The sequence below is a fragment of the Phaethon lepturus genome, unplaced genomic scaffold (genome assembly GCF_000687285.1).
Source record: "Phaethon lepturus isolate BGI_N335 unplaced genomic scaffold, ASM68728v1 scaffold47672, whole genome shotgun sequence".
Classification (NCBI taxonomy): domain Eukaryota; kingdom Metazoa; phylum Chordata; class Aves; order Phaethontiformes; family Phaethontidae; genus Phaethon; species Phaethon lepturus.
The window spans coordinates 17,752-41,472 of record NW_010522113.1 but is presented as its reverse complement, the minus strand read 5'-3'; the positions used below and the strand labels follow the sequence as shown (position 1 = coordinate 41,472).

General features: G+C 40.7%; 1 protein-coding gene across 1 annotated transcript in view; it reads left to right on the top strand.

Moving 5' to 3' along the window:
• Window positions 1-496: 496 nt before the first annotated feature.
• Window positions 497-23,721, top strand: part of PLD5 (phospholipase D family, member 5) — a 35,915-nt gene continuing 12,690 nt past the window's right edge. The window contains exons 1-2 of the mRNA XM_010281715.1: window positions 497-631; window positions 21,901-22,098. Of these exons, the coding sequence (XP_010280017.1) occupies window positions 521-631; window positions 21,901-22,098 (309 nt within the window). The 5' untranslated portion in view covers window positions 497-520. The remainder of the gene's footprint in view (window positions 632-21,900; window positions 22,099-23,721) is intronic.

The window sequence follows — 23,721 nt, the reverse complement described above, 5'->3', positions numbered from 1 at the left end:
TCTGCTCCATGCGACAGCCCACCGTAGGCTACCTGCTCACACCACTGCGCAGGGCAAAGGAGCAGAGTCTGCTTTTCGGGAAGGGGTTGTAATTGGGTTCGTATTTTGGAGGTCATTATTATAATATGTACAATATGTATAATATGTAGCAGGTTTCAGCTACAGAATAGAAATTCCTGTTTTTAGGAATATACAGTGCTCGAAAAAATAGCAATTATTTGGTTCTGAAATGGAATAAACTAAGTAAACAGTATAATGCATGGGAATGTTCCCTATACCTGCTTTTCTGGAATATATGTTAATTAACATCTTAAATAGTGGGACGGTAACACTGTTTATCACTGGTTTTAAAACTTAATGCTATGTTTAATTATGTCCCTCACTAGTTTTGGTAGCTGAGGCCCTGAAATGTGAGGTTGTTTGTTTTTTGTTTTTTTTTTTTAATAATGTAATCAATGTTATTTTAAACAGTGCTATTCATTATTTTGTCCTTAAATCTCTAGGTGCTGAAGTGTTGTATATGAACATGTCGGCATACAACGAAGGCCGGCTTCAGTCATCTTTCTGGATTGTTGATAAACAACACGTGTACATTGGAAGTGCCAGCCTAGACTGGAGATCGTTGGGACAGGTAATCTAATTGAAAAAATAATCCTATACCCTTTGAGGGTACAACGAGGAAAAGAAGTAATGTTCTGAGGCCAGCAAGTGATGATGGATAGCTTTATTTTCCTGATAGTTTGTTGGCAGAAGTGCCAGCATCAAAAACTGTGCTGCCACAGTTTTAATGACTCTTCTGTGTTGGCAAAAGTATATTACTATAAATTTTACTTTTTTTCACTGAAATAGCTATCCTCAACAGTTATGCTTTGGGTTAAATTTTAAAAATTTGATTGCCTTTATTGATTTCTGTGATGATTGTGGTGTTTGAAGATTGTAAGTCCTAGCTTACTTATTAAAAAAGAAAAAAAAACCCAAGTGAGCAAACCTGTTGGAAAACAAATCACTATGGAGACTCATAGGTAGTGTCGTGAGCATGACTTCGTCCCTCTCACCTGCCATTTAAATAAGGAAAAGCAAAATTTGGAAAAACTTCCAAATTGCTAGTGGGTATTATCCCAAAGTACCCACCACCTCTTGGAAGGGGGAGAATTATGGGTACAGAAAGTCAAATAGCATAATGTTATTGAAGGTTGTACATATTAGAGAGAATTACCTAATTTCATTCTTCATAACCAAGTGAGTTGAAGGACGTACAATAAGGCTTCTTTGCCATCAACCAGTGCTGAGGACTCTCTACACCCTAAGACCATTTTGAAAAAGTAATTAATCAGTAATGCAGCTTATTGGCCTTCTTGTAGGTATCTGTAGCTTTTTGCTTTCCCCAGCAGTCTTAGGGTTATTAAAGGCTGTAACGTTTAGTTTTGCTACATACCACTGACTATGTGAGGCTGCTGTTGGTCATATTTAGGGAGCGGAACCTGGGCTTTTAGAGCTTGGTAATTGTAATGCACAACAGAGAGGAAAAAGCAGCAGTCCTGGGTAGTTATTAGTTGCAGTAAAAAAACCCTTCCTTTCTAAATGTGAGCAGACTCTCAGAAACACTTTAATAATTTTAAACATAAGTTCTAATGATTTTGTAAAGAGGAAGGTGTGTGGTGGTTGTGCTGAAGTTTTTAAGGTTTGTTTCGAGCTAAGAGTCTGAAAGTCTGAATAAAAACAAACCAACCATTTTAGTAAAGAAAGAGTGAATACATACATTTTTCTGTTCCTATATGTATTAATTTATTTAAAAGGTAACTTTTTGAATGTTGACAAAGGAATATGGAAAACTGGTAGAAAAGAGGATGTTGTTGGCAAACCAGAGAGTCTTGGCCAAGAAGATGTTTTGTTCGTAGTCAGTGTAAGAATATGTAGTTTGGGCTTTTGGGTGGTGCAGAAATTAAATGTTTATACATTGTCTGTGCCTCATGAGCTAAACTGTTCATATGTCATAACGAAACAGCTTTTCACAAACTATTTAGTTTATAAATAGTTTAGCTTTGAAGCCTCTTCTAATTGGGGTTTTGAGTACCAATGAAAATAAACGTGGACAAAAGCAGCACATCTACCACGCAGATTATTATATTTAATGGTTGTGTTTATTATCTTCATCACAGATGCTACAGTTCCTTATAGAATTGGTGGTCTTATACTGAAATAAATCTTCACTCCTGTAACATACCTACATCAAACTTCGATGCCACTTCTTTGTTAAGCCAGTGTTTCAAACGTGATTCCTCACTTTTGATTTTATCACTCTCTCTTCTGCATGCATTTGGACTTTTTTTTTAATCTGATCATAATATAACAGTATATTTTTATATATAGTCGTAAGATGAAGCTCAGAAGAATATTTGTACAGAGCCAAAAGAAATCTCTCTGAATTGCAGTTAAAGAGAATCTGCTTTCAATTAGTTGAGAAATGTACGCTGGGGTTTCAGAAGAGCCTAAGGAAATCAGAAGCTCAGCTCCCGTTGACATCAGATATGAGTATCCAGTTGCCTTACCCCGGAGTTACAGGTTAATAAATCAGGGCAACTCTCAAAGAGATCTGGTACGCAGTCCTAAAATAATAATCTGTCTTGAGCTTTTCTTTTCACGTAAGAGGCAAAATAAGCACAGAACTCTGACATTCCAGGAGTGTTTTCCTTGAGGAAAATGCTTTGCACACGCACGGGACCTCATCTTAAAACCCACGGTGAGCCGAGCCCTCACTGGGGCAATACACCTTCCACAGGTCCTCATTATCAGGGTCCCAGCGTAGCTGCAGATGAAGGATTAGGTCCCTCTTCTCTCAAAGCAGCCTAAATGAGTAATGACCGAGGTTAACTGGGAAATGGCCGAGCAGATGCCCTTGCGCTTGCGCTGCCTGCAGTAGGGCTGGGTCGGGCTTCTGCAGCTTTGCAGCGGGAGGCAGATGGTCCTGCACGTCTCCTGATACATCCTGGGTTACCTGCAGAGGAAGGGCCGTGAAAAGGCGGACGGGGCTGCTGGTAGTCACGTACGGTCTCTTTAAAAGCTTATCTGACTTCTAGAGTAACAGAACTGTCGTGATTGAATCAGCAAACCACTTTGGCTGGTTTTACTAGACCTTGATAGCAAATCGCAGGATAGTGGGTCTCTGCTGTTCTGGCAACGTACGGTACTTTGGCCTATCAAGCACTCCAGTTGTCTTCTCACTCAAGTCAGTCACCTTGTAGCTACCAATGTCTCGTTGTTCAGCAGCGCAGTTACGGTGTAAATTGTGTGAGTGCATCCAGTTTCACATCTAATAATACCTAAAATGCAATGACTTTAAGATTTTAACTGTGCATACTTTTAACAGGTCTCGATTTTCTGTCAGGGGTGCATCTTCTGCTGTTGTTAGCAATATATGGCAAGCGTTGCCCAATTACATAACCCGTGGAAAATTCCGGGTCACGAACAGCCAAGGGTTGCTTTACCACTTTCTTAGACAGGTACCACTGTCTTAGATACATAGTAAGCTGTGTAAAATTTTATCAGTGAAATAATCTTTCTAACGATCTGCTTTCTTTCTGGTACATTTTTGTAAACTGATAAAATGGTGCAAAAACTGTATTTCAGGTCTTTCAGGTTTACCAGCTTGATGAAAGACCTCTGGAGAGATGGTCTCTTGTTCTTTGTGGTGCTGTTCTGCCTTCAAAATGTGAATTAAGGGGGGTACTAGAAGAGGGGAATTATGAAGATAATATTTTAAATCACACTTTGAACTTTTAATTTCTTATAGGAGATCTGTGTCATCAGTTGTACAACTTCCACCTTCTTTTTCACTGACATGCATTTGCTAACGGATGCAATAGATAAAGTATTTTCCCAGAGTCCTCAGGCTCTCATCAAGAAGTTAGTCTTGTAACCATTGAACAAGCCAAGTAATATCTTTGGGCCATAGCTGTGCAACCTACTTAACTATATAGTTAACATGTTGAAGTTTATTTTTATTCAGCAAAATGTGCACATCTATGTTAAAAAGTTTGGCTGAAAAAGGATTCAATCAAACATTCCTAAAATTAAGCACATATGCTTACTGATTAATTTTTGCCTGTGGTTTGAACTAATAACAATTGATGTGGCCGTGGTGCTGTATCCTAGTTTCTAGTTCCTTGACCAGGTAGCTTATTAATGTAGTTAAGTAAAAGAAATTGGTTACATAAAAATTGTTATAATCCATAATACTAATGCAGAATAAGAGCCAACAAGAAGTGCCATATATTTCTTTTGTTCCATGACTCCCTCCAATAGTTCCAGCAAAGCTTGAAAACGCATTTAGCTCTTTACTTCTGTTAAGGAGCGTGAGGATTGTAGTACAGACAGAACCTTTAATCAGCACAAGAAACACTACTGGAGCTCTTCATGCTAACAGCATATTTGGAGAAGTTTTATTCACACGTAAATAATTGAATCCAGTAGGCAAACAACTGTAATGAATTAGTTGAACCACTTCAGAAAAATACATTTATGCGCAACAAGTATCAGCCCTTGGAAAATTCTACTGCTGAAAATTATTCAAACAAGTAAAATAGTCTTCACTGGAGGTAGAATCAGGCTAATATTAAATACCCTTGTAGGCAAAAAAATAGCTTAAGTCATGAATACTTACAAGTAGCAGGTAGTTGGGTGTATGTGTGGGGGTTAGCATCCAAATTTGAATGGTCAAGGTCTCAAGCAGAAGCCTGCTGCTTGCTCCCTGTAATCGGTGGAGTCTGACTGTCTCCAGTACAGTCAGGCTGGAGTCCTCCACTTACTGAAGAGACATGAGACAGAACCACCAACTGGAGGCTGCTCACCTTGTGCTTCTGCACAGAAACTGTTTAGATTGGTGGAAAAGTGAGCCTTGGCTTGCCAAAAAATAAGGGGTGTCAGAAAGAAGTGGTCTTGGAAAAAAGAAGGGGACCCGAACAGAAGAAGGTGAAGTTCCTGGCTGGAGAAAAGATCCTGGAAGTGTGGGAGATCCTGGAGATCAGGGAGCTGTGAGGAGATGGAAGCTAGGAGATGCAGCAGGGACACTGTCTGGTGATGCCTGAGACAGGTAACGATGAGCAGCCACACAGCAGAGACAGACCCGACTTTCTGCCTGAGCGTCCCGGGCCAGCAGCCACCTCCCTGCAGGGATGGAAGGTACGGGTGGACGGTGTGAAAGACAGTCGAGTAGTTGCAAAAGCTGTCATCTTTTGGTTCTTAAACAAACCCCAATATTCAGATCCACTGCAGGTACTCATTTACTCTATCTTGCCTGTGACATCTTAAAAGCGTTATCTCAAAAAATCCTACTTAAATTTTGGCTCAGATGACGCTGAGGAAAAGTTCCTAAGCAGACCTATGATTTTCTCGCTTAGCCAGCTGTGTAAAAACTGCTAGCAAAGGATTTTTCTTTTTAAGATGGCTTGCAAGTCCATGTATTTTCTGGATTGTTTCTTCTTCTGATTGTTTTTAAATTCAGACCAGTTTATGCTGAATGTCTGTAAGGTATAATTTTTTTAAGGACAAAAAAAAACAACCAGGCTGTAAAACATACTTTCTTTAGAGACAAAAACCCAACCTTGTCAACTTGCTCTCATTTTCCCACTTATTTTATGTCTCTGTTGGACTCTGTGTGATTTGTTTCACCAATTCAAAGTAAGACTTCAGAAAGGCATTTGATTTCTCTTCATCTTAAAAATCCGTTAGAAAGAGGCCTGGAAAAATAATACCTGGTGTCTTCACCTAGGTATTTATTTATGAAGCGATATTAATTCTTGGTAAATTAGGGTTAGTCTTATGAGTAGACTTTTTTTGACCTTGCTTCTTTCATGAAATGCATTTTGGGAGTGTTTTGAATAGCAGAAGTTTATCTAATCATCTCTGTTGCAAAGGATCGATGACTTGTTCTCGCTGACTCTCAGCAGTGCCTTGGAGCACTTGTGTCTCATGTGACAGCTGGGTATCGGACAGGACCATTAACCAACAGCATTTCCTTCTCAGGCTGTTTCCTCTCCATCCTCCTCTTATACTCTTGTTATGTTAGAAACTGCTGATTGTATCTACATAATTTAAGGTAATTAGAAAATGACATAAACTGTCGCAGCACTGTTTATCAGGTTGGAAACAGTGACCTCTTTTATTTGAGGAGTTCGGTGTTTGCTTGATGCGCCTAAGATGTTCAGTAAATATACAGGAGGGCAAAAATACTGGAGAAGGCAAGATGTGTGACAGTGCATGAAAGACAAAACAACCCTCTGTGGACTGCTTTTTTCATTATTCTGTAAAAGGTACTTATGTCTCTTTAGGATTGACTCCTACAGTACATGAACATTGTAGCACTTATGAATTTTCAATTACATTTGAAGAATAAGAAATAAGCTGCCCAATTCATTTATTCTGTTAATAATTCAGTTGAATCAACAGTAAAATTAGCTGTGTGAGATGTTGAGAGCTATGAATATTAATTATTCAAAAAAGGTTTATTAAGTATCTGTAGATACAGTAGATAAGCAAAGTTATGATTTTTTTGATAAACATTAATAATCTAGTGTGTACTTACAATGAAAGGCTATTGAATTCTGAATTTTCTGAAATTAAGAACCCTATAGTTTAGGAAAAAAGGGCTGGGAGGGTGGGAACCCCAAACACAAAACCCAGTCAGTCAACTGGGTTGACTTTGTGTGTGTCATTATACTCTTTGTATGTGTCATTAGTTTTTACTTAAAATTGAGTCAATATTTTATTTGTTGTAGTACGAATTAGTTTTTTGGCCCCAGCTACAGGAAGGCTTGCAGCAGAACTTGGAATGTTGATCCGTGTCTTGCTTGTTACCACCAGAGACAGGACAGAACTGGACTGAGAGGTTCTGGGGGTTTCAATTTAGTTGCTCAGGCTCTCCTCCTTATAGAAAAAAGGAGACAAAAGCAGCATTTAGAATTCTTCGCTACTACCTTCTTCGCCTCTTGTCTTCTGTGACAAATAGGAGTGATAAAACCTAATCTCTTTCTACACTGAGATGACAAAAATTGGGAGATAAATATGGTATCTCAGCTATTGAGAGCTGCATCTAAGGCGGCAGTTTGAGGTTGTGGGAATATTGGAGGAGCAACTCTTGCTTCTGGGGCGTAAAATCAATTGGAAGCAATCCATGTGATTCTTTACTCAAAAGTCTTGTGCCGATTAGTCTCGTTCCTCTGGAGCCCTCAGCACAGGTGCAGAGGAGGCCACAAAAATGATCAGAGGGATGGAACACGTCTCCTGTGAGGACAAGCTGTGAGAGAGTTGGGGTTGTTCAGCTTGGAGAAGAGAAGGCTCTGGGGAGACCTTATTGCAGCTTTCCAGTACTTAAAGGGGGCTTACCAGAAAGATGGGGACAGACTTTTTAGCAGGGCCTGTAGTGATAGAACAAGGGGTAACAGTTTTAAACTAAAAGAGGGTAGGATTTAGGCTAGACATAAGAAAGAAATTTTTTACAATGGGAGTAGTGAAACCCTGGCACAGGTTGCCCAGGGAGGTGGTAGATGCCCCATCCCTGGAAACATTCATGGTCAGGTTGGACGGGGCTCTGAGCAACCCGGTCTAGTTGAAGATGACCCTGCTCATTGCAGGGGGGTCGGACTAGATGGCCTTTCAAGGTCCCTTCCAACCCCAAGATACTGTGATTATATTAAGGAGACTCATGTGGATGTGTCACAGCTTGAAGGAAGAACTTAGAGAGTGATAAAACTCATCCTGGGATTATTCCTTCTTTTCTTGGTCTCCATTTCTGGGGATCCAAATCCAAATCAAAACTTTCCCAAAATTCAGGAAGCTCTGGAACACTGCTGGAAGCAATTGCAACCCATGCATTTTTTATGTGTATCTCTCAGGGAAAGGGGAATGATCATTTCCTCAAACTATATCCTTGAAAACTGTCATTTCTATTTATTTGTGTGACCAAAATTGTCTACCCATAAAAACAATACATAATAAATACTGGACTTCTATACAACTTAAACTACATCATGATGATCTTATTTGTTTCCCGTTTCCCCCAAGTTTTGCTGTCAAGGAGCCAGTTCTCCAAAGTGATCACTGAGACAGGATCTGCACATTTGCAATTTCTGTTAATGACAGTTGCATCCAATCTTTACAGAGCTGCATAGAGCAAAAAGCGTGCTATAATCAGTCTTTTTTTTTAACTTTTATCTAAATTAGTCTCTGGAAGTTATGTAATGGTGCATCTGGTCCTTTTGAGATAGGATACTTTGTCCGACAGTTAGTGGAATTATATCTTTTCACTCAAGCAAAAGTTATATTGAGAGTTTCCATTTGATGTAATATTCATCTAGTATGAAATACGGTTTTTCCCCTAAGGTGCACTTTAGACCGTTGCCAGTCCTTCCCATCTTCTAATAATTTGCTTAATTTTCTTACCATCCCAGTGGTGTTCAGTATCATATCGCTATTAGTAAATTGAGCACAGTCTCAAGTGTCCTATAACATGAAACAAGGCTCTTTCAACTTCGTCATCCACCAAGGTTCAATCAAGCTCGGGTGGGTAGATGTTAGACTGAAAGTACATGCAACATAATACCAGTATATTCTATCTAAATTCATATTTCTGTGTTCAGTAATATCTCTTATCCATGACAGAGAATACCTGCTTCTAAAAAGTTGTGATATATTGTTAGCCATGTGATCCAATCCTTAAAAATACTCATGCTGCTAATCTGATTTATTTCAATGGGATCGTTTCCAGAACTAGCTAATGTTATAAAGATAATGTAGAAGTGCAACCCAGATCTTCAAGCATAGGTGAATGAGTCAAGATGTGAAGAAAAGTAGGTATTACAGAGCTGTATTGACAATTTAAATACCTTTTTTGTGTCTTTACTTCTGGTAGTGTAGAAAACTAGTTGGACGGTTGGAACTCTGCTGGATGCTGTTACAGCTCGTCCTTTAAAAGACAGGCTGAAAATACATTTATTGTTTTCACGAAGAGCTTTTAGCTAGGGTCTCCATCTGACCACATCTAGAGCAGTTTGATGACTGTTACATTTCTCCAAAATAGCAGCTTTTCTTTTTCTTTCCTGTTCTTTTTGGTGGGGGAGGGAAGGGTAGGGGGAGATATGTTGCTCTTGGAAATGTGCAGAACTTGCGGTATGCATTTATCGTGGTATAAAGTTTGTATATTTGGAAGTCTGATGTTTTGGTTTAGTCTTTAACTGAGACAGGCTGCTTTTTCTCTGTTACATTCAGTAAATCAGGACAGTCAGCATTGCCCATGAGGCTTACTCTGCTTGAAATTTATTACCTGACCATCCAGTATTTACAAAGGAATCTCAGCGAAGCAAATGGGCTGTTAGTCTCTTGCTAGCATTGCTGTGCACTGCTAACAGGGCTGGTTAAAGCCAGACAAGAACATGGGTAATGTGGCTCCTCCACTTGTGTTCTGCATGTACTTCTGTTACCACCTGGTAGTGCTTTTGGTTCCTCCTTCTTCCTGCATGCTTCTGTTTTTGTGATCTAGTGATTGGGAACGGCATGGGGCTGCATATTCACCTTGCACTTGGAGCCAAAAAGAGTTCTTGAGTCTCCCCAGCTTGGCTGGTTTCTCTAGATGTAGAGCCGATTCCCAGCTGCGAGGTGCTAGGAAGCTATTCCCGTTTATCGTACTTCTCCCACTGTTGTGCTCCGTTCCCGTGTGCATCGTCGGCCTTGCATGTTCGCATTTAGCGTAAGAGAGAGCAAAATACAGCTTGCTGCACATTTTGATTTGATTTCTGTTGACTGTAAGAGTATGAGAGTAGCTCATTACTCTGACCCCTGAAATTACAGATCTATCTTCTTCTGATAATTTTTTTTTTTTCCAGTTGCTGTGAAAGTTCTGTAGAACAGGTTTACCTACCATTGGAGTAATCACTAATAAATTGTACATCGAGAAATAATAAACCTGCAGAGCAAAATGATGGAATATGCAGTTTGAACAGATAAACTCATTTCTTTCCAAAGCTGCATGGGATATTCAGGTAGTTGGATCTCCACAATCCAAAGGAAAAGAGAAAGTTCTTTCTCCAGTAACTAACTCCAGTAACTAACCTCATAATTGTTTGCTTGCTTTTAATACTTGCCATGCCATCATTACATCTTAAAATAATTAAGAGTCATAGAAGATGGTGCAAAGAGAGTGAGTCTAGTTCTCGTTTGAATGTTCCCTCAGATACTTGACAAATATGACTGCATTAGGAATATCAGACTTGAGAACTTTGGATGGGTTCTAGAATTGTTTAGGGAACTGGAGGCATGCAGGAGTTTGGTGGCAGAACACAACCGTACACCACTGCACACAGGACAGAAAATCATCCATGCAGGTATGTGCAAAACTAGAGACAGCTTTAAAGACCCTTACTGTGAAGCAGGCAGGCAGTGTGGTGAATAGACAGCACTGGTGAGATCTGCTTGCATGAGTCCATGGCCTAGAGATAAGACTCAGTAGCCGAAGAGCTAAGCTATTGAAATTTGCAAAAAGTCTTTGGAAGGATCTCTCAGAAACTGCAGCACAAATAGTGCACCAGGCAGTTGTCTTGCCTTTAAAAAAAAATAGGCATTGGTCACAATGATGAGCATGGTTTCCAGGCACACCTCTATACGGCCTGTCTGCAGCGATCAGTGAAGCTTGATTTGAATGTATAGATCCTTCAACCCACTGCACTTACAAGTCCTGTAGTTTCAGAACAGTGTTGTGTTCATTAAGAAACCCTGAAATAGTAAGATGTGCTGAGACGGCAACGTGTATTAATGCCAGTGCTGCACTAGAATGGTTTTATGGTTTCTCCACCGGAGCTCACCTGCAGGCAGCCTGCGCAAAGTGGGGGCAGCAGAACTTGACCTGTTTGCACCCATCCGTCCTGCCCCAAGCCAGATCGCACGGACGGGACAAAAGTGTTTGTGCTGCGCTTCTGTGCCGAAGCTGGCTGCTGGGAAGCTACTGCTGGAGTTCAGCAGCTAAGGGGTAGGCGTGCCTGTCGAGTTGTAGCTCTTAAGACCAGTGTGGCCTTTTACAATCATGGAATCATTTAGGTTGGAAAAGACCCTTAAGATCATTGAGTCCAACCATTGATCACGTTGTTTGTCCTAGATAACAATACAGGCCATACAGTGTGATCCAGGGGTTCCAGCATCTGGCTCAACAGCTGGTGATAGAGTCTTAAATAATCAGTAAATTTAAATGGATGTAAGAAAGGCAGTAAATCCACCACTTTCCCAAAAATATGTCCTATGTTGTGCTGAAAGAGAACTTGTTCATTAAAACCCAGCTGAATCTCTATGGGGGGGCTAATGCACCACAGTCTATTCGGTCAACTCCCACAAGAACTTGCTGGCAACTAATCTTGGTCAGTGATGTTAATGAATGGAGGCAGACTCCTCTTGGAGGGATTTAGTTATTAGCATACCCCACCAGATCAGTCTTGTTCAACTAAAAAATTAAAATAACATTAAAATAATCATGAAAGTGTATTCTCAATATGTAGTTCCATCCATGCACTTTGATATTGCACAGACAATAGTTCCCTTCTAGGTAAATATCTTCATTCAGAACTGCCTCAACTCCAGAAGATTCCCAGATGCAGCAGCCCAGCCACCTCCCACTTCAACAGTGGAATCCTTTCATGGAAAATTGGATTTAGTATTGTCCTGTGAAAAAGACACACAGTAAATCAGGCTGAAATACAGTGCCGTAAATCTCCATGAGTCAGGGCAAGGAAGGACAATCGTTTCAGTCATTCTACGAAAGGAATAATGGTTCTGCAGTTTGGTATAAAATCTCATCTTTCTATATCCGTAAGTCATCAAGCAGAACAAAACAGATTCTGACAAAGCATTCCTTCCATATGAATGTGCAGAATTAATGGCATCACTAAACCTTTTCAGATTTTGATAATTGTTGTCACAAGCACCAGGGCCTAGTTTGGAAGTCATCATGCAGTCATCTTTCTTACCTTTGTTAAGTAAACAGCAGTCACCAAAACAGTGAAATCATTGCTGTTTGCATGGAACCGCTCCGTGGCAAACAGTTAATCATTGCTCGAGGGAGGTGTTTTGGGCAGGCAGCGCAGTTGAACAGGAACGTGAGGTGTATCTTCAGAAAATGGCAGAAGTCATGAGAATTCCTGTGTTGGTCAGTCAGATTTTTGTAATCAATATAATGACTTATTAGGCATTTCTTTCAAATGTAATGGTACAGTAGATTTCTGTGATTGTGTAGCACATAATTTTGTATGTAGATCTGCTGCATAGGTACAGAACCTACATATATGGTATATATACACCACGAACATATACTAGTTTCATGATGTATGTTCTGCTTATTAAGGTAATGTATTGAAAACATCTTTTATCATCTTTGTGCCTTACAGAGTTGAAGGTAGTAAAATATATGTGCTGTAACAAAGAACTTGGTTTAAACAGAAATTGTGAGAAATAAATTTGATCTTCCAGTTTTAAGACTGGAAGATAGTGTTAATGCTGAATTGGAATAACATGTTTTCAGGTATCCTTTCAGGTATTTCTTTCCTTTTCCTATAAAGTGATTATTACCCAATATTGCAGATAGAAATGGCATCAAGCCTTAAAGTTGCCTCACACTTGGTTTAGGTGGGTATTTTTCCTCTTCGTTCTGTTCAGTCTTAACTTACGTAAGAGCTATGCTGACTTTTACTAGCGTATTAAATCTCTGGCATCTTTGGCACACAATACTTCTGTTTCTTGCACAAGGGGTGTTACACGTTACTTGGAAATAAACAATTTTTACATCCACGGGGCAGCATCTGCCGTGATTTGAGATAGGGAAAAACCACCCAGATCATGACCTTATGCAATAAACAGATTAATATGCCTCTCTCTCATGATGACATAGCCACAGCATGCATTATTACTACTTGTTCATGTAGTAGCAGCAAGCTGACACTGACACACTACTTGACCAAGTACAAAGAGGCTTTTCAGATGACCCAAATGACCTTTACATGTACGTGCCACACAGGGCTTTAGCAGAAGGAGGAAATTAAGAAAGCATGGATCAATGTGTTCCCAATTTTACTGTTAGGGTCAGGAGGCACAAATATGATGTATTAGTTTAATTACAAGTTTTCTTCCTAGGAGCATATACCAGGACCACATCTTTACAGGAGACGTTGCTTCCATGCTGAAGCAGCCAGAAACCCCACAAATATCTAAGACGACTACTCAAAAGAATAGAACAAAAAGCAAATACGGATTTCTGAAACAGATTTTCATATAGGCTAGCCATTGTCCTGGGGCTGCCAGTGTACTATTTTGCTAAATAACCTTACCTATCTAAACTGTTTGGATTCCTGGCTTACCTCAAGGCCCTGTACACTGAATTTAATCAAGGTTCAGTAAAAATTTAATTAGATCCTTTGGCCCTTGGCTTACATCAAGAGAAGTTGTTTCTAATTCTGATCAGGTAGTCTGGCAAGGCTCAACGGTCACAACAATAATTCGTATGCGATGTCATTGTCCCAGTTTGTGTCCGCAGCTCGCCTGCCACCAGTCCCTATTCAGTTTGCAGAAGGAAAACCCACGGTCTGTGTCAGTAATGTTATCAATAACGCATCCAACAAACGTGCTGTTGCGTTTCCCTGAAGCTCACAAATCTGAAAGCCCCAAAGAAACCGTGCGCTTCGAGAGGAATGTTTAGACATCAGTACGGCCCTTATTCTGAGGTTAGTCCTTTGCACTCTCCCCTCTCTTGCACAGCAGGGGCCGGACGGCGGCTGCCCCTTGCAGCGTTACATAGGTGAGAGCAAATCCTAAGAGCTGGTGCTGCGATTTCCAGCTGCGTGGGGAGGATGCGAGGTCAGGGCTGGCAGGACAGGCTCCGATGCAGGAAAGATGGGAAGAGGCAGCAGGACGTATTGCGCATGTGTGTGTGGCAAAGGAGACTCCAGGCCTTTCCAGAAGGTAGCAGGATCTTTTACTTCTCTTTTAAATTTTTTTTATGGTTCCGTTGAGGTAGCGAATTTTTTAATGTCATATGAATGACACCAGTACTGAAATGTGATGCAGCTTGCCAGCAGTGAAATGGAGGCCAGCACAACTTGGTCCTTTTCCTCCCAGCCTGCACTTTGCTTTGATGTAAGAAAAAAAAAACAACTGTGTTTCAAAAGAGGAACAGAATCAAATTAGATTTCACATTAATTAGATTTCCTGCAGTAAACAAGAAATAAATCAAACATGATCCTGGAAAAGTTGTTTCTTGCAGTTGCAAGTTTGCTTTTCCCCTAAAGAGACACTTGTGCTTGCTTTGAGGGGGTAATGAAACTGTAAACTGAAAAGCCATTTGAAAATGATAAATTAAGCTGTGATTATGCCAAGTGATGCTAATTATGCTGATAGACTATATAGCAAGGAATTTTTAACTGATTCAGTTCTGCCTTCTGGCTTGCCCTTGCAACATACCAGGCTTGGTTTGTTAGTGAGCAGCAGCAGCAAGAAAACCCAACTTAGTCTTTCAGTGCTGTGTTAGGTTCTACGTGAACATCATCACAGAGTGATCCGTGGTTTAAACACATTGTATTTGTGTTGTTTGTACAAACAGATTTATTTTTGCCGAGTTTTCGTATCAATAGAGCAGATGGCTGAAAAATTGTGACGGGGTGGTTTGCTAATGTGACAAGGACACAGGGGATTTCTGGTTTTCTTCTTTGAGGTACATTGCTACCTCTTCCTCACAAAGTTCTTTTTAAACCACACCATTTTAAAGCAAGCCCCCCTTCTGCCTGGGTGTCCAGCTTGCTTTGCATCTCAGTGGCAGTACCTTTCAGCAGAAATGAAATACTGAACCCACGTGTTTTCTCCAGCACCATTTTCTTAAGATCAAGGTGCCATACAAAATAATGGTGTATGTATGGTGAAGTGGAAATTAGTAGAGCATCACTGTGCAGTTTTGTGCTCTTGATCAGTGGACCAGCAAAAGAAGGAATAGGATACAAAAATGATGGGCTTCTAAAATATCTCCTCTGCCTTATCATGGCAGCTTTTTACCATTAGGTAATAAAAGTAAAAATCATGTATGAAGTTGTAACTTCCCTGGGACTTTATTCTGCAAGAACCACAGACCTGAATCTATCAAATGTACTTTTTAAGGGTGAGAATTAAAGACCAGGGGACTGCTAGTGGCTGCCAGTTCAAATGCACTTTATCAGTTCCAGTGGGGCACAGTCAGTCCACTTATGTCCCTCCCTTTCCTTCACTGAAAGCATGTCGCGGCTTTATACCGACATTCAGCGCCAATGCTGGGTGCATTCTCTATCAAATGCGTGACCTCTTCCTGGTCACGTGCTCACATTTATTTCCCGCACAATGGCTTGAATGACAGTTTTCTGTTTTCAGTGATGGGATCCAGTTCCCAGCTCAGGTTGAGACTGCATTCTTATGTCAAGTGGAAGTGACTTTTTTCTAGTTCAGCAGAAATTCTGCCTGCGGGTTATTTTCAAATCACTTAAAACCAAGATGATAGAAAATTAACCTTTGGCCTTTGATGACAGCAATGTAAAACCCACGCAACCGTGGGACACAGGCCAGGCGTAAAGAGAGACCCGTGTGCAAGACTCACAAAGTGATTCGATGGAGAATGGTTGAGAGTTGAATCTAGGAATTTCAAAATATCATTTGTTCAATAAAAGTGCCTATAGAAAATAGGAACAATAGTTACAATGACACAGTTAATCTCAAAATTTAATCTGTTTGAATTCTTTAAGTAATCTTCAAAAGCAGTTTGCGGTTTTCAAAATAACAGGGAATTCAAGTAAGGACATTTATTGTGCCCTAGATGATTTCTGACACCCAAAGATGATGTTAATTTAAATTTTGCATTTATTCAGTCTCTGATAGTTTAACCTATACAGAGGTTTACTAACTTCCTGAGAATACAGTGCTTTACCATTTGTATTAAGCTTCTCTAGTATTTTCCAAATAGTAGTGTAGCTCTCACATTTTTGCCAACATGGAATGAAAAAGTGAAACTCAGAGCAGAAGCAGGACTGGTCTGGATTTGGATTTCACGGAATTACTTTTGATTTTAACATAACAAAGCTGTGAAGCCTCTGCACTGTGTTACTGGCCAAGCACAGAGAGAGGATTTTGGCTCGGGATGCACAAGGGTAGGGTGCGATTTCTAGTGAAGTGTTCGCTGTTTTGGTGGACTCCAATACCTGCACAGGTTTTGTGAGAGAAGAGCCAGGCAGTTGTTGCAGCCTTCTCAGCCTCTCCAGCATCAGGCTGCATTTTTGGTTTGTATCAAAATGGCAGCTCTCTGAATAGGGTCTGTTACACTTAATGAATCTGTGATGAGCACTGCTCCTGTAACAGCAAAGCCTGCTACAACCGTCACATCAGAACCACACGGCACACAGAAACACTTTTACCGCGCTCACACCTCTTTGCCTCTCTCTCCCCGCCGGTGATGGTCGCTCCCATCAGAAGGTCCTTCCCCTCCTGCACCGCTGCCTGCGCCTGGCGTGGGCCTGGCACCCGCATCTGCTCGGCAGGTTTTGGTGAGAGGCAAAGGACGGCCGCCCAGAAGGCGGCCTTAAGATGCTGCGACGTTGTATGATTGGAAAAGATTCACTGAGCGTTAAATGATAGCGTTTGAAAACACACGGGAGGTTTGCAGTAGGGGTCGGGTAAGACTAATAACCAAGTGAAAAGGAACCGTATGTTTGGAGTGCAGGCTCACCAAATAATTTTATTAAAACATAATTTTATTATGTTTAAGCACATTTTACATGTATGAGCACATTTTACTAAAACGTAATGAGTTTACAACTGCAAATACCTGTGGCTGGCTCTAAGGTGGTAATGAATACATTGTATATTATTATTCTTTAGAAGCTATTAAAAATCTTAGGTCCCTTTAGTAATTGATTTATCAGTATAGCACGCTTTTTGTTACTCCATTACTGAACTGGTTTGTGATTTTGGTTTTGCTCAGTCATTCATTTGGAAATTGGTCATTAAAAGAAATCACAGGCTTGAAAGCATAATTAAATACATTCTCAAACACAGGCAAATGGCAGATTCATACACAGTCCTGTATTTATAAAAAGTCTACTTTCTACTAATTTCGTGTGCAATAGACTGTGTGTAGTTAATCCAGAGTTTCTGTAGGACAAACAAGGGATGCCCAGCACCTGCCGGTGGCCAGAGCTTTTGGGCAAATGGCTGTTAATGCCTGAGGACAGATTTTTTGGGATCGGGCTCAAGTGTGAGCAACTACAAAAAACTTTTTCTTTAAAATAAATTAAGAAGGAGTTTTCTAAAGCCTCCTGCTACGTTTGCCACAATTCAGGTATTGCAAGCTGTGAACCAGATTGTGCCACGCTTATGTAGGTCAAATAGTACCTTGCCTACACAGTGGGGTTGTCTCTTAGGGTGTAGCTCAAGGTAAATATAAAACACACTGTCTAGTCTGCACAGTGTAAGACAAGGACACAGCGTACACCCTGTCTAACCCATGATCCAAATGTATTTGAAAAGTCTTGCTAACACTGCTTCTTAGTTTATGAAGCTTACAGTATTAGGGGTCCACTACCTATATTGTTTAGGTTCTTCTCCCGTGTTTTAATTTCATATGTGATGCCTGCAAATGTACAAGGGAAAAGAATAAGCAGAAATTCCTGTTTGTGTGAAATCCTACTCTTTGTCCAGTCTAGTAAGGAATTCCTCCTCTTGTCATAAAAATCGGTATTTTTCTAGCTAGGCCATATTTGTTACTTTTTGTAGCTTACCTGACTTCTGTAGTTAGAGCATCGTTGTACATTGGGTATAAGCTACCATTTCTTGAGTCTTGTGTAGCCATTCACTTCTCTGGTGCTTTAAGAAAGCCCCTATTAGCAAGAAAGACAAACGGTGAGTTGTTAGCCTTAATAGCTGCTCTGCACAAATGTAAATGGCATAGGGAACAAGGAAAACCAGCTCCCATGTTTTGCGTTCTTTAAGAGCAGCACTCATGGTGGCTCTTAACAAAGAGGGAATGAAACCTGCTCATGAGAGGACACAAAATTCTCTATGCAGAAAAACCTTTCCTGTCCCCAGCACATGAACTCTGAAAATGTCACTCACAAGCAACACTGCAACTTTAACATCCAAATATTTTGGTTCCATTTTGAGGCAAATTTGTGACTCTTTATTTTCATTTCAGATTTATCTTCCTTAGTTTTATTAGGTTTTGATTTCTTGAGATCATCCTCACTTCAATTTTTCAGTGATATTTTCATTACTGTGTAAGCTGCTTTTAAAACTCGGGTTGAAGAAATCCTTCCCTTGCCTTAAGAGCTCTGGCCCTGAAGGGTTTTACCTTACCAGGTATCTCAGATGATGCTTAGCTGCAGGTTTCAGTCACTGCAAGCCAGGGAGCAACACTCAAATTTTGATTCTTTCAATGTAAGAGTTTTTCTGCTTCTCTGAGACTACTAGAAAAAAAAAGTCTGTAATAATAGCAGCTCTCAGACAGAAGTCTTTTCCCTTATCTAGATGACATACCACTTCATGCTAAATCTGTCACTAGCGCATCCTTGCTGCCCACTCTCTGCAGTGTCTCCAGGATGACAGGCTTTGTGATTAATTGGAAAAAGAGCAGTCTCTCCTCACCTCACAGTATGGGAGTAAAAATAGGCTCAGTGTGGAAAACTCTTCTGAAACAGAGAATTTTTTTTTGGTCTCCAAACCTATTGCGGCTGTTCTACGACAAAGGAGAGGGCTGGGGTTTTACTGCATACACCTGTGCACCGTTTGTAGTGCTTCCATTTCAAGGTGATGTGTCGCACGCAAACCAAGGCCATGAGGTGACAAGCTGACATCTAACCTGGCTTCCTAAGGAAATGAGGTCTGCACAATGCGCACTGGAGTTGCTGTCTGCACTCTTCTAATAACTTTGACTCTGCTTTCCAGGTTCAGGCAAATTTGAGATCAAGTTCCTAAAAGCTTAATGAAAACAGGCAGCTGGGTAAAAAGCATAACTGTGTTCCCAGAGAGGGAAAGGAGGAGCCGAGTCTGTATCGGGTACCAGGGAATCCATGTGTGGGAGAGCTCTTCTCACGGCTTCAGAAGCAGCAAAAGCTTTGATCGGTGCTTGCCACCAGAGAAGCCAACGGCAAGACCCAACGCCGTGGGAAGCCAGGGCTCATTACTGCGCTGTAAATCCATTTCTTGACAGGGCTTCGTCCCAGTCTGCGATTTGAGTGTACCCGCTGCGAGCGGGTGAGCGGCAGGGCCTCACCCAGGGCACCACTGGCACCGGCAGACGCCCGCTCCCACGGGAGGGGGGAAGTTCCTGGGCAAAACCGGCCGGTCCCTGTGCGCGGCCGTTCGCGGGAGAGGCTGGCGGTGAGGCACAGCTAACGCGTCGGCTTACAGTCAGCCTAAGTGGCGATCTCTAAAAATTGCACTCAACCCCCTCAGTGGCCCAGGCTTCCTCCCGACCGCTGCACCCAAGGAAGCACTTAGGCAGAAGGGCAATCCTTTAACTCGTAGGGAGAGGACAAGCTGCAGGCACTGCTGCTCTGAGGAGAGCTGCTCGTGCAGAAGCCATCCTGGCAGCTTCTGGTATGCTGTGAGGACACTATTTTATCTTTACTTTTAACGGAGTGGATAAAGTGGAATAGTAATAATGGGAGTGATAAATGAAAGCAAAACTGTAACCACATAATTATGTCAGAATCAACTAACAGCCATGAAAAGCCTATTAAACCACATTATGCAGATAGATGTAACAGAACACTATTAGTAAGTCCTTTGCAGTGGCATGCCTGGCAATTAAGAGAACAGTATTGGCAGCACACAGTGAAAACAGTGATAATGTATAGTCAAAAATGTTTGGAGACAAACAGTGCATAGAGTACAGGGACAGCCTAGAGCTGAATACAGGAGTGTCCTCAAAGATACCAGCTCCTAGGGGAGAAACCAAAGATGATATTCCAAATAGACTGTTTGACTAAGATGTTGGGCATAGCTTGGAATAATTTATATTTATCATCAAAATTAATTTACTGGCTTATCCATAAATGAAAGGCTGCAGTGCAGTAAGTAGTCTGTATTTTCCAACACAAACTTCAGGTTGAGCAGGCTAATGAAGGAATTCTGTATTTTTTCTGAATTAAGGAAGCTTGCAGAAATATTCTGATTTAGACAGTAAGAATATTAGGTAATTTTCCTGTGGTTGCAACTATTCAGTAAATATTTGGGAATGAGATCACTCGGTGTTGCATGTTCTTATGTATGTGCTATTTCCAGGTTGTGGACCTTAAGAAGGTGTCACCCATAGTTTCTTTCTCGTTGAAGTATTGGGATTTGTTGTTTCCTCACACCATCCATAGAAAAAGAGTTGAAAATTCAATTTTATCCTGCGGTCCCCTTCCTCTGCCCACCCTTGCACAGTAATTCTCATCTGCAGTCAGGGAGAATTGCGCAGGAACAAGCTCTGAGGTAACCTCAGTGTGGCAATTCAGAGTTCCCGCAGGCTTTACAAAAAGATATGTGCCTACCAGAAACTACTCCATGTGCCTGTGGGGGGCTCATCTAAGGGAGTAAAAACAGTGGGGATTTTTTGGTGTCAAAGGATTGAGCATGCTGGAGAGTTCATACTCGCTTTATTTTCTTCATCATACCAGACAGACTTCTGAGACGTGCTACCAAGAGTGTTTGCTTGCAGAAAACCAGCATGAATCCTTTAAATATTTATACAGTATACTGTTTTCCAACATATACATGCAGGTTTTCTTCTCGCTTTACTTTTGGAGATGGCTGAGCTAGTGTGAAATGCATGTAATAAGAGGTCAATAGCATCTGTGCCCACAGCAGTGCTTTCCTGAGCTATTATAAAGCAAAGGAAGGGAAAAAGTGTGCGTGTGGTTACACTTTGGTTACAGAAGCCAGGCAATCTTTTTATAAATGAAATTCTGTCAACAACTTAGGTACTAGGGATGTGGAATTAATGAAATCTCTGCCAAGCCAAGATTTACAATGACCACCAGACATGCCTTTACTTAAATAGAGAAGTGAGACTGTGTCCGTAGCTGGTTAAAGCATTTAATTGTAGTATGACATCTATATTTACTGGGGCTGTTTTTCTTCATACTTCGTATGCAAGAATGGAGTACCCTAGGTGAGGTACCATACCGTAGCAGTGGGAGAATTAAGAACCCAACCTTTTTGTGTCCTAATTGGGTATACTGTAGACTTGATCACGCTGGATTTAATAGCACAGTGAATTTAGCTACTGATAGCATTAAATGCCGGTTTCTTCATCCTTTTTTTTTTTGAAGCTGGAGCATCATATTCCTTCTTCAGCAAAGAAATAACTTAAGTCCGTTTCTTTCACCTTTTCCAGAACTCACAGGAAACAAATAATTTCTCAAGTAAGAAACTGTCACTGGTAACATTGTGTGCTCCTACATCATCAAGCAGAAAGGATGCTTTTCCTGTAAACAAAATAATATAAAAATAATAAATAACCACTGTAGCCAAAAGTAGTAAACCTTGGGGAACGCCTGTAACAAAAATGGTGCCTATGACAGATGGGTATTGCTCCTAAGTTGTGTCCGTCCCTCAGGTGTGTTGTATTCTATCAGCACATGTGGCTCTGACATACACTGAACACACAAACCCTGTTACAGCTTTTGCCCACTCATGACTCTGATAATTTATGTGTTTGTTAAAAGAGTATTGTTAGGAATGTTCTTGTAGATGACAGTACAACTGCTGAGCTCAAGGTATGCTTCTGGAAGATACCCCTCAGACACTCTTACATTCTTGCTGCATACTTCTACAGGTCCATCAGCAAAATATCACTAATGATACAAACTTTTAATTTCACAGATGAAGGAACTTGGTGTCATCGTATACAACTGTAGCTGCCTGGTCCTGGATTTACAAAGGATATTTGCCCTGTATAGCTCATTAAGATACAAGAATAAAATACCTCCAAGTTGGTCTAAGAGACTATATGGAGTGTACGATACTCAAAATAAACTGACACTGCAGCTGAACGAGACAAAATCAGAAGCTTTCGTGTCGGTAAGTTCTGAAATGAGTTGCAAAGAGGGAGGGAAGAAACTTATTAAACCCACCAGATTTTTGGAAGACCTGGAAATGTAACATCTGCTTACTCTCTTAACATTGTCCTTCGCTACAGAGTAGTTTGTGAACTACAGAGACCAGGTTAGATAGGTCTTAGTAGCAACTGGGAGAAGAATCTTGAGCGTCTTTTCACTGATATAGAGGTCACAGTTCCCTGCAATAAGTCCATCACAATGCCGCGTTATGGTAATTTCCATGAATAGGAATACATTTAGTATAAATTAAGCCTATACTTAAGTATTTCTCTAGATTTGCCCCAGCTGAAGAAGACTCACATTACTGCTATGTCCTTAACGAAAAGCAGCTGTTAAAATTGAGACTCATGTGAGTGACTGGAAACTCAACTATAGGGATAAGACCACTACAGCTGTCACCCATGCGAGACAGAACTTGATTGATAGTCGCATAATGCTGGAAAACCAAATTGTTCTGTTCTCTGGGAAAATGGTTATTCCAATAGGAATTGTGCGGACCTCCGTAATTGAAAGGTTTTTAAATAGTTATTTGCCTTTTCCTATGGTGCAGAAGAGACAAATCAACTATTTTTTTTTTTCATTCTGATTTCTGTGACATTGTTCTTACATGCAATTTGCCAGGACTGAGGAAGCTGCAGAATTTCATTTGAGCATTATTCTTTTTCCCTTTCTCTGTAATGTTACTGCTTTTCCTCTTGCATTCAAAAAATGACAGGGAGGCTTTTCAAATCAGGTTATTTATTTACACTAGTAGATAGAAGGTGAATGACTTGGGAGTACATGAACTGTTAATCAGACATCTAAAATGATACAGAATAAGCTTGATATCAGAGCTTGTATTTTTATCAATGTAATTTCTAAGGATTAATCCTCTTCACCCTGTTCCATTGAAAGTATTCATACTTCTGTAGAAATCTTTTAGCATTATTTTTAAATGACATTTTAAAACTTCTAAAATTCAAGCAGCAATCCCGATGGAAGCACTGTCTGTGTGTGCATTTTTAACGGGAAGAAATGGAGCAGTCCTCAATCTCAGCAGTGATGTAGCAAAACTGGAAAAAAGTACACAGAGTAACAGAGATGATGAAAGATGCACAGTGTCTTTCATTTTGGGAGGTAATTATATGTGTAAAAACAACCCCTTTAAAATCAGGAATATAATGACGTTGCTAAGAGTTATTTACCATTCTGTATAAAACAAGGAGTGGAAAACTACTGCTTTATAGCTATTTATGTCTGAAACAACACAGGGCACGTAGCACACTGTTAAGCTGTACAGCCAGTAGCAGAGGATGTTGGTGCAGGTGAGTGGATATACAGGGCAGGGTTTACCTTCACCTGCGGGGAGCCACGCAACATTCAGGTGTCCAGGATTTTTCACACTCCTACAATCAGGGGAGAGACAGAGAGGTATTTTGGAGTGAAAATCTGGAAGTGCCTAAGACAGCCAGAATTAACAGCCATCTGAAGAGACAAACGCTTCCATTGATTCTGGAGAGTCTTAGGGACTAGCTTAAATTAGAGACTGACTTTTGGACAGTTAGATAAGGAGCTGTGGAATAAACTCCTACTCCCTTCTTAAAGA